The sequence below is a fragment of the Parasteatoda tepidariorum genome, chromosome 1, assembly GCF_982258835.1.
Source record: "Parasteatoda tepidariorum strain Cologne lab strain chromosome 1, Ptep-v5.0, whole genome shotgun sequence".
In the NCBI taxonomy this organism is placed as follows: domain Eukaryota; kingdom Metazoa; phylum Arthropoda; class Arachnida; order Araneae; family Theridiidae; genus Parasteatoda; species Parasteatoda tepidariorum.
The window spans coordinates 24,423,650-24,435,902 of record NC_141755.1 but is presented as its reverse complement, the minus strand read 5'-3'; the positions used below and the strand labels follow the sequence as shown (position 1 = coordinate 24,435,902).

At 31.3% G+C, this 12,253-nt stretch overlaps 1 protein-coding gene across 3 annotated transcripts in view; it reads right to left on the bottom strand.

The window, feature by feature from the left end:
* Positions 1-11,518, bottom strand: part of LOC107437881 (arylsulfatase B) — a 39,064-nt gene extending 27,546 nt beyond the window's left edge. Inside the window, exons 1-2 of one of the 3 annotated variants that reach the window (XM_087160342.1) lie at positions 11,320-11,518; positions 1,294-1,410 (exon numbers count right to left, since the gene is read on the bottom strand). In XM_087160342.1, the coding sequence (XP_087016468.1) occupies positions 1,294-1,401 (108 nt within the window). In that variant the 5' untranslated portion in view covers positions 1,402-1,410; positions 11,320-11,518. Of the gene's footprint in view, positions 1-1,293; positions 1,411-4,430; positions 4,649-9,096; positions 9,357-11,319 lie in introns of those variants that run through there. The other 2 variants (XM_087160343.1, XM_087160341.1) reach the window with 2 other exon arrangements.
* Between the last annotated feature and the right edge of the window lie 735 nt (positions 11,519-12,253).

Genomic DNA, 12,253 nt, shown 5'->3' with positions numbered 1-12,253 from the left:
TCCGACTACTACTGTGAATAATTTACGTCAGCGCTGTGGTCGGTGCAAGCAGAAAGCGGAATTCGTATCGACCAGCCATTGCTGGGATTCGAACCATCTCATTGGAAGGCAAGTATTCTATCCCTGAGCCATCACAGCTAAAGAAATCTTTAGATTTTAGATGATAATATATACACCGAAGAGCCATTACATTATGACTACGCTGCTAATAGCATGTAGGACCACATTTAGCCCTCAAAACTGCTAGCACCCGCCGTGGCATTGATTCCACAAGGTGCTGATAGGTAGTCTGAGGTATCTGGTACCAAGCACTCACCAACTGGTCCTGCAATTCCCTCACATTGTGAGGGAGCGTGGCAGCACGAATTTGGTTTTTCAAGTAGGACCAAAAATGCTCTATTGTATTAAGGTCAGGTGAATTTGGGGGCCAAGACATGACTTGAAAGTCACTGGAATGTTTCTCGACGATTCGACCCTTATCACGTGGTGCATTATCCTGTTGGTAAACACCTTCCCCAGCAGGAAAAACTATTGTCATGAATGGGTGAACCACCTAGTCTGCAACTATGTTCAAGTAGCTTACAGACGTCAGGGATTGTTTCATGAGGATTATGGATCCTAATGTGCCCCATGAAAACATTGTTTCTGGGCGAGAAACCATGAAAACCTGGGCGAGCCCATTGTTATAGATGGAGGGTGGTCATAATGTAATGGCTCTTCGGTGTACATATTCTCTTTTTCAGTTGCCGAGACCACACTAACACTTCAGTAGTTAGTGAAGCACCTCAAATGATCTGACAGTATTGGTTACACTAACCCTCCCTTGTTACTGTGTTAGAAAATATGCGAGTTATGCCAGCCTATCCTTTTGCCAGCATGCTCCTCTACTTCTACGCAAACATAAAACTCGTATTTTAATTACGACTTAAAACACACAAAAGATTCAAAAAAATGGGACTTCGATATTATACTGCAAACTAAAATGTGTAAAAATTCGTAAAACACATTTTAAAGAAAAATAAAACTGCGCATTTCGACAAGAATAATCTTACCTTCATCAGATAACTACCTAATAAAGAGAGACTCATATATCCTCATCAAAAAGTATAGTATTTTTCTACATATTGTGTCTTAAAAAGTTTTTATACATATTCATGTGTTTCCCATCAGTTTTAGTCCTATATAAGTAGTGTTTGATAGCAAAAACAAGTATGTGACAAAGAAAGAGATTTGGAAAAATGGATCACATGTTTAAGGAAATCATTTAATTTGAATTTTTAATACTTCACTTACCAGGTCATCTACAATCATGAACACAATATGTGGCTGTTTGGAATCTTTAGCCTTGGCATGACATGACACAATTAGTATCAAAGCCAATCTTCCCAAAATTTTCATCATTTTGGAACTCTAAGAAATTACAATATGAAATTTATACTTAATTGTTACAACAAAAACAACAATTTTTAAATATTTACTTTCATATACTATACTTATATTAACATTCGGATCTGGAAATACAGTTATTATGCATGTATTGCATTGCGTGTAAAGTTTTTTTGCGGCAATAAATTTTATTCCTTATTCCAAACAATTACATGCTAAATACTTACATAAAGTGCCCCAAAATACTCTCTTTTAAAATATACTTTTGGAATCCTTGTGCAAAATGAAATGAAAGGTATATGCGAAAGACACTATGTTTAGAAAATGTTGAGGGGAAAAAACCGTTATAAGGATCTGATGAATCATTAGCAAGATTATAAAGGTTAAAATTTGTTTGATTGCTGGTGAAAACTTTGAGAAGTAGAAAGAGGCTGTAAAAAATACCGAATTCAATTCCGCTACCAAACTGATTTTTATGTTTTAATTCCTCCTTGAATCCAAGTCACAAATGAAGTAAAAAGAACGTACTGAAAATACGTTGATGTTTAAATAAAGGGAAAAAATGATGACCAAAATCTGACGAATTTCCTACCGAAATTAAAATAATGAAAACCTATTTGATTAGTAAAGGAAATTCTGACTAATTGAAAAACAACTATTAAAAAGATCTTCAAGTTTAATTCAGTAATCTTACTTATTATGATGCTTTTAATCCCATCCTCCTCAGCAGCCGTTCGTCAGATTTTTATGTATGTATGTACGTATGTACTTATGTATGTATGTATGTATGTATGTATGTATGTATGTATGTATGTATGTATGTATGTATGTATGTATGTATGTATGTATGTATGTATGTATGTATGTATGTATGTATGTATGTATGTATGTATGTATGTATGTATGTATGTATGTATGCATGCATGCATGTATGTATGTATGTATCTTCCACCAGCTGCAATGCACTCTGCACACCTGCGGTGTAGGGAGTGACGTAAATTAGCAAAAAATGCCAAGAATTTTTCTAATATCGCTGGCAACAATGGTGAACCGGTTCACTAAATCCATATCGCTCTCAATGGGACAGTCAAAGATAAGGCTTTTCATGTGACCCCACAGGAATAAATCCTAACACGAGAGATCAAAAGATCTTGATGGCTAAGATGTGGGACCACTTTGACCAATACATCGCCCTGGGAACGTTGCATCGAAAGGGTTCTGCTCAATCAAGTTTAAGTGTGCTGGCAATCCATCGTGCTGAAATCTAATCATCGACCTAATACATCACGACCTAATGAATCGGCGGTAACAGCTCCGGCAACTCCTCTCGTATGAATGTGTGATACGATTCGCCACCTAGACGATGTGGCAGAAGGTATGGGCCAATCAAATGGTCATGAAGAATCTCTACCCAAATGTTTACGGAGAACCGCTGCTGAAGCGACAGAGGATGCGTGGCATGTATATTAGTAGATGCTCGCACGTGTGAGTTGTAGGTATTAAAAACGTTGGTAAACACATCATAACATGTGTGCCAAAATCTGGCTGGGCTGCATTTTGCTGAAGGAACCATGGTGCGAAACCAACATGTAGCTGATAATCCGCCATTGACAACGCTTGTGCCTTTTGCATACGAAAAGGTTCATTCCTTCCTCATGCACCCTATCGTGTGAAAAATAATATTTGGTAGATAAAGACACCAAACATTCTTTAGGGTCACGTTGACAGCTCACGCAACTGCTCGCATGCTACATCCCGATTGATCATCCAACCTACGTGGAATGCCCTCTACTTTTGCGGCATCATGACATTCCTGTCATGGCCTGCGTCTTGCTTGGACTCGGCTTGGGATCCCGTTTCACTGAGTCACCGATGCAAACTGTGGAATGTTTTCCTATTTGGAGTGCGTATCATCGGAAACCATTCCCTGTAAATGTTTCGTGCCTTTCTCGTCCACCGCACCGTACAGCGTTTGAGGCGTTTTCGAAAAGTAAAGATACAATACTGTACACTCACTTGAAAGAGTTTTATTTTATTAAATGTAAATTACAAATTACTTACTGGTACTTCCTGTTTAATATAGTTGATGCCATTGTCAAAGCATTTTTTAAGTCTGGGTACAAGCTTTTGTATTCCAAATTCATAAGACTTTGCCACCTGTTGTCGGAACCATACGTCATTGTAGTCGCGAAATTTTCGCCCCACAAGATGTGCTATATGGCGGTTAATCTAAAATTTTACATTTAAAACTTCTGAGTAGTGATTTGGTTTGAAGCGCTGTGTAAAGAGGAGCGTTTGTCATGGAACAAGAAAACTCCGCTTGCCAGCAGCACCCGCGTTTGTTCTGAATTGTATGCTTTTTGTATACCTTTTTCATGACTCTTAGCAACCATACAAAACATAAACTTTTGCATAACGAAAACGCATTATGGGAAGCATTTTTCAACTGGCAGAAGTCTGAATAGGAGCAGACATTATAAAGACGTCCTGCTCAAACAAGGCTCACCATAAAAATAACGAATGTCCTCAAGGTAAAACGAAACGTCCACGATTGCAGTCCATGCTGCCAACGGACTCTCAAAAACTTATCTTTTGCTGCGATCGGTGAAGTATCGTAACTTTCCGAAAACGCCTCACCATATGAAGTTTTTAAAGTAAGAAAAAGTTTAATAATACTGAAGAACAAACGATGTTAAATATCTAAATCTGTAAATTATCTAATGTTATTTGTAAACTTTGATCATGCACCTGCATTGCATTCTCATTTAAAAGAGTATTTTCTTTTTTGCAATTCCTCTGAAAAATGTATCATTTGAAAAAGTTAGTATGGACCTGCATTTTATTTTTGTGCATGAAAAAAACACTTTTATTTTTTACGACTTCTTTGAAAAATTTTAGATTTCAAAATTGTTAAAATATTTTAAGACTTTCATTAAAACTTTCAGAAATGCAGTAATTTATACATGCAGACACAAATATATATATATATTTGTTACAGATTGTAATACAGATAATTGATAAAAGTAAAATTCAACTTTCCTTACCTTTTAAAAAAGGAGCAATTTTCAAAATATTTGTTTTAAACAAGAGATGATTTTTTGTGGAATAAATAAAATTTTATTTAGTAAATAAAATTAATTTGTTTTGAAAATTAAAAAGGAATTTACTTAATAAGCAAAAACATTCAAAATTGTTAATTAAGCTTTTTAAATTTTACCGTTTTCATGCGAACTTCATCTCTTGAAAAGATGTTTTTAAAAAAGGACAGATTTTAAGTCATCTCTTGTTTAAAACGGAATATAGAAAAGAACTGTTTCGAAATATTTCAGAATAAGCAAATTTTGCACTGTCACATATCATCATTTTTTAAAGATTTAATCATAACCATTTAGAACAATTTCGAAATAGGAACTAAATTGTCACAAAGAGAAAGAAGCATGTACATACTTTTTCGCAAATCTTTTAAACATTCAAATTTATTCAAACGAAATAAATTAGTAAATGGATACAAGAGTTTCTTTTACAGATAAAGTATCGTTAAGATCTAAGACTAATAATTTCAAACGATGATGCACGCATTTTTATTTTTTTATAAATATATTTATCTTTATAAAAAATGTATGTAATAAAGCAATCATTCCATAATATATAGATAAGGTATAGTAAGTTTCAATGTTAAAAAAAATAACACAAGGGTGTGAATAAATCCATCGATATATCATAAAGAAAGATAATTGTCATATTACCGTTTAGCGCTTTCTCATTGGACAAGAAAGTCACATATGATAATTCAATTACTATACAAAAAAAATTCAGGTATTTTTGCCTGTCATTAACATAAAAATCATTATTTTGCTTAAGTGTGATTTATTTACATGGGTAGTTCCACAAGAGAGAATTTAACAAAAATTATAATTTTCTCCGTACTTTTTTACGAATATGAATACAATTATTTTCTGGTTAAATTTTTCTAAAATGCAATAGTTTTTTAAAAAAATTACGGTTGAACCACAAAAATCATTATGATGTTGATTATTATATCTAATGTATACGTGATCGATGTTAATATAATATTATTGGCCAAATTTGCAAAACTCAAAAGCACCGTAATACAAGCTCAAAAAAATAAAAATTTTAACAAATCTATAAAGTCTAGAAATGATGTCCTATTATGAAATAGTACTGAAATATATTAGGCTCTAGTACAAAAATACTTACACTAGTTTTTATAATCTTGAATCATTTTCCATAATCATTTTTGTTTTGCATACTTTATTATCATGGAATAAGCTATATACATACCAAATTTCATTTATTTATATTAAGTATTCTTTGAGAAATTTGGGAAAATGTCTTCCATCTCTTAAGTTTGTCCACCAGTGTATTTATACACAATTTTATGGCAAAAAAATGTATAAAAATAACTAAGTATTCACTCGTATTTGACTACCCATCGTTTGAATGCACATCAATGACGAACTTACAAACTTAACAAAAGAAATTCTTTCTAACCGCATCCAAGCTCGAGCTACAGCTAATTAAATGCTTCTTTTTTTCTCAATGTTAAGTTCATATAACTTTTCACATTGGTTATAGATTATTTTTAATTCCTTTCAACATCTCTTTTTGCTACATTAGAGGAGTGCATATTACACTCTAAGAAATTTCCTCTCTAGATTACAATCAATGATTGTTAAAAAGTCTGACTGTAAAAATAAATTTATGACCGTAAAGCTATTATGACTAAAAAAATACAAGTCAGCCCGTAAATTACGCTTTCGCTTTTGATTAATTATTTAAAATCAATGTCTTAAAACTGAGAGTGGTAAACCTTCACAAGGTGTGGTAATAAAACCCTGATAAACAATTTTTAATTAAAAAAAATTTAATATTATTAAAAATAAATAAATTAAAAAATATAACAAAAAAAATAGACTTCTACGAATAAATAAATTTATTATGCTGTTAAAACAATTCTGCAGAACTTGCGAAAATTTCAACTTTTATGCATTTTCATGTTGTGTTGCTGTTTGTTTTTCTTTTTTTTTTTTTTTTTTTTTTTTTTTTTTTTGGTATTCTTAGTTTAAGAATTCATAAATAAGCTCTAAATGACTTTGGGTAAAACTTCATTTCCGGGTTTGATTCGTTATTGCTATAAACGAGATCTTTCTGCAAGGGTGTTGCAGAACTTTCTTAACAACCTAATAATTGGTTTCAAATGGCCGTGTTTTTGCAGCGATGCAGAGGCATAAACGATTATGGAAATTTTCAGCCATTGGCCGCAAGTCAGCCTGGAATAGATTTCTTTTCCCTAATGAGATGCTCTTTACCGCCCAACCAGCTCATAACTCACAGAACAATCGGATCTGGTCTAAAGACGCTCCAAACACGTCAACAATTGTTGAACATCGCCAAAATCCAAAGTCAGTCATAGTCTGGGGCGGAATTTGTGCAAGCAGTAAAATACCTCTGGTTTTTTGTAATTGAGGGTGTAAAAATAGATAAAAAAAAGATTGCCATTGGAACATTCTAGAAGCTGTTTTACCTCCATAACCAGAAAAATGCTTCATTGATGTAAACTGTACGTTTCAACAGGAGCATCTCAAAAATCCAAAAAGACACAAAAGACCCATTTTCCGGAGATGATGACATCTGAAGAATGGCCACCCTACTCACCAGATCTCAATATTATGGATTACAGTATATGATACATTTTGTAGTCTAAGGCCTACACTAAAGTTTGGATTCTCGAAAACAATTGCTTCGGTGCTGATGGAATAGATTAAAGGTTAAAAAATCTGAGGTAAATTGCTGAAAATTTCAATGAGCGTTTGCGTCTCTGCATCGCCGCGGCTGCTCTTAAATCAATTAAATTTATATATTAGTAAAAACATACTCTTATTATTATTTGCATGTTTTTTAATTTGTTTATTTTCAATAATGTTTAATTAAGTAATAAAAAAAATTGTTCGGCCACGTTTTTTTGCCACACCCGACAATATAAAGTTACCCTATTGTGCAATATTTCATTTTGCATAATAAAAATAAAATTAAGAATATAAATAATATAAATAAAGATATTTAATAGGAGTTCTACATTCATTGAACGGTAAACACGTCCAAAAACAATTCCCCCATCATGAACACACGACTTGTGGACTTTAAATGCATAGAACTTAATAAAGAATTGCCAAGCACATTTAATACTTATTGTAAAAATAATTCATAAGCGAAAATTACTTTTGCACCAATACTTTTTCGCAATCGCCAATACATTTTCATAAATTTTAAAAACTTTTAGCAAGATTGAACGATTAAGAAGTGCAACTCCCTAGTCTTATTTTATTTTATTTTTAATAAAATATTTCTATGTGTATCTTTAAAGTAATCCTTTTTTGAACATTATTTTAATCAGGTAAAAAACCAGTGATAGCTGTAAAGTAAACATTTTAAAACATTCTCATCATAAACATTATAATTGGGGAAAATTAGCAAAAACTAGATTTTCCCCTTAATTCTGCAAATGGCTCAGCAAGTACTTTTTTTTTAACATAAGATTTTTACTGTTACTGATTGCAATGTTATCACTGTCTAAGCAAACAAATTTTAATCTATAATTATTTAATAATCTCATTGTAACAGAAATTATAGAATTTTTTCAATAATCTGTTGAATTAAATTCAATATTCTCTGATGATCAAGTGTAAATCAGATTTTAACCCCCTTCTAAACTCAACATCCATATCTTGACACAAATTTAAAAACATTATATTTCTGTGATAATAAAGTTTTTTTTTTAAAAAAGCAGTTCCTTCCTTACATGGTGTAATAGAATATCACATGTACATTTTCAAATATGAAAAATACACTTATTGGAATAAGTTATATATATAATATTCGATTAATTCTCTCTCAATGCTTTTGTAATTTAGAAATTTTCTTGGGAGCTTCATCTTTGAATATGTAGAAAATTTTAACTTTCCATAAAGTTTCTTTAAATTTAAAATATGAACTGTTCTTGTTGATGAATTGTTAATTTATTAAAAAATTTTGAAATAAACCATTTGTTTCATTAATTCTGCTCTTTATGAAATCTTTAATTTTTATCTACAATGTTTTTATTATCATTGAGAATGTACTTTCAATTGAATTTGATCTACGACATAAAACAAAATTTAAAACAAATATTAAAATTTCTACTGAAATTAATGATAAACAAAATTTAAGACATATTCAAACTATAATATATTTATATTACATAAAGAAGATAAAATAATAGTAAAATAATTAAAATAAAAACACTAATAAATTTGCTATTTTCTTTCACAAGCTATTGTCTTTTATCTAAAACTTTTATCTTTTGTCATAATTTTTTTATTTATTTTTTTATTTATTCTTTATTTATTCTTTTTATTTATTCATTTCATTTTTAGTATTTTTCTTTATCTTCGAAATAATTCCTGTCATTTAGAAGTTAATCTATCAATAATATTTTATCAACATCAAACGCCAATGCGTATATTTAAATTTTTAATATTATCTAGTTACTTAATTTAAAAACAGGGAATATTTAATAATTTTTATAATTTTACTCAAATACAATGATGAAACATTAAATGTGGAACACTTTTTATCATATCTTCCATTTAAATGGAGAGGAAATATCATTCAAGGTTATTACATTTAGGTTCAAAAATATGATATACTTACTCATGAAAAGTTGACATCAATAAAACATAACATCTAAACATCAAATGATACGTGGCGTAAATGCCCCAAGTGGACGCAAACAATCCCGCCAAAAATAATTTGAATGATTACACAAAGTAGAAGGCAACACCTTAAATCTTTTTTCTTGTTTACCCAGAAAAGCTATTAGAAGAATCATTCAAGAGTTGCAAATCCTATTTTGATCACCACTGACCACAAGCTGAAAATCACTTTTTTTTTTCGCTCCAAAGAACATTGGCCTTATCAAAGAAAAAACAGATTGCTTAATCTTCCATCTTCAAAATCAAGATGTTTATAGTGTCGAGCAAGTAAAAAAGCGTAAAATAAATTATAACAATATTACTTACTTAATTTGAAAAGGCTTGTATTGTTTAACGAAGCATCAAACTTGTACCATAGTCTTTCTTTTTGACGTGAAATTGTATCCTCTTGTTTCACTCTTATGTTTTATATTTATAATCGTAGTCCTTGATAAATATTTTTCTCTCTCAAAAATAAAGCCAAAACAATTGTCCCTTCAGGAATTGAAAGAAATTTTTTAAGCTAGGTAAAAACCAAAAGAATACATTGGAATCTAACGAATCGCAATTAAAGAAGGTGGTAATGAAAGTCAGCTTGGTTGCTTTTATGAAACTAATAAGTGTTTTTAATAATCCTCTTTAAAGTCCTCTCTCAATTTTTTTAGTCATTAAAGCAGGTTCGGAGTCCACGTAACTCAAGGGATACAGGATGTAACTCAGAAGATGAGTCTATATATGGCCTACAGCCCGATGACAAGCGTGTAAGGGTCTGGAGGGAACAAGGCACACGGAATAGGTTGTAGAACATCACTGAACATCAGATCACAACTCTGCAATGAAAGCATCATGGTCTGGGCGGAAAATTCAATAGGATATCGCACCAACATGCATAGCGGCAGACGGGGTTCCGCGCCGACTGTGCGATATCGGAATGAAGTCTCAGTCTCCATTCTGAAACTGCACGCTGCCCAGCAGTTGGTTCTACTTTTGTTTTAAGGAACGTCAACGCATGTCTTGATAGAGCTGCGATCGTCGAAAAGTGAGGAAATTGCGAGTATGGAGTGACTGGCTTACTCACCGGATCTTAATCGAATTGAAAATGTTTGCGATGCCCTCGGCCGAGCTGTGTGTACTCGTTTCCACCCACCAGCCACTCTCATAGAATTAGAAACTACTCTAAATGGGAAATGGAGATACTCTGAGGTAGTTGACCACCTTAATAAACTCTGAGGTAGTTGACCACCTCGTAACAAGCATGATCATGCTCTGCACACTCAGTGTGAAAATGAGGAAAAATGACGTACCCTACTGATGACGTTTTTTTATTTTTATTTTTTTTTTAATTTTATTTTAAGCAAAATTTTACGAATGACGTAAATATGGTGCAAGCGATATTCACGAACAAACATATTTGCTTCTTTCCTGCAGCATTTATTATCAATTTAAGTAGTACTTGTTTGTTTGTTTTTTCGAATTTTACCGTTCCGTGCTTAAGTTTAGGAAGTGAGTTTATAAATTTTCTAATGAACTAAAAAAAAAATTTTTAAAAATTACTTACCTACTTCTCTCGAAACGTTCTTATGGGCTTTTCTAGTTTTCATATAACTCATCGAAATTTTCTATTATCTCAAAAATAATTTCGAATAAGGGTTATTCTAATATGCAATACCTGATAGGTTACGGATCTTTAAATTAAATAATTCATTCAAAAAATTAAACGTTAGTAAATAAACGGAAAATTTTTGTCTAAAACGGAAATTTTGAGACTAAATTTTGAATAGAAACGAAAGAATCATAGCAGCTGAGGGATTTAATATTTTTTTGCCGTTAAGACTTTTTTACATTAAGACTTTTAGTGGTATGCTTATTAGTATCTTTTTATTTATTTATATACATAAATGCATATAACTTTTTTAAAAACATTCACATTTAGATTTGGCATTATTTTGCCTAATCTTATAAATAGGAAACCAACTATAGCAAGATTAATCAAACAAAATATTTAGACGAAAATATTTATTGATTGAAGTGAAACACGTTTTAACATGCAAAGGTGCGTCTCGCTGCAAAATTTCATTTTCCTTTCTTCTAATTAAAACATATTAGAAAAAAAACTACGTGTCATTTAAACACGAATATTCTTCGAGATATTGAAATTTTTTAAAACAAAATAATTACTTACTGCTGTATCCTTGTTCCTCCAATTTACAATAGTTATTTAGAAATTTATACTACAACTTTTTTGAAAATTAATTTATTTAAAAAAAAATTTAATGCTGATAATTACATCTAATTTTCAATTATTTTTACTCGTTAATAAAATATATTCTACAATAATTAAAACAAAAATCTTTCTATTTTAAAGTCGTTTTTTTTTCTCCTAGATATCTCGTGAAATTAGCAGTTAAAAATAGAGATCTAGATAAACATTTTTTTATCAAAAGATATGTTTTTTAGTTGCAAATGTAAAATTCACTGTGTCACTCTCTTATCTGATGTTAATATCACGTGCAGCTTTTCATTTTATAACATATTTATACCCCTTCGCATTTCTCGAAAGAATTTATCAATTTCAAGGGTAGCCATGCAGCTAAATAGCAACATTTTAGTGCTTTCAGAATAACTTTTTACTAGATTTTTTTTAAGATAAGATAATATCATCCAAAATATTAATAATTTCACACAAATAATATATATCTCTAACAAAAGGGACAAAAAAATTCAAAAGAAACAAATAATAGAAATTAATAAGCCTAATTAGCAGCGCAAAAAATCAAGCACATAGAACCCACATCTATATTTATAAAAATGAATGTCTGTCTTACTGTGTGTCCCTTACAGACTCATACAACCCATCCGATCGAAAGCGATGAAATTTGGCATATAGATACTTTGAAGCACGAGGAAATTCACTGTCAACATTAGACATTCTATGACAGACCGTTCGAGTGGGATGAGCGAAAAACGGGATGAAATTTTCTGATTGGTTAAGCGGTAGTTATTGCTTTAAATTTTACTATAAGAGATTCGATTTTTTCAAATACCTCACGTATATAATTCAGAAATGGTGACGTTCGAATAGTTTCAGAAAAGCATGGATTGCAAAATCCTGTTTT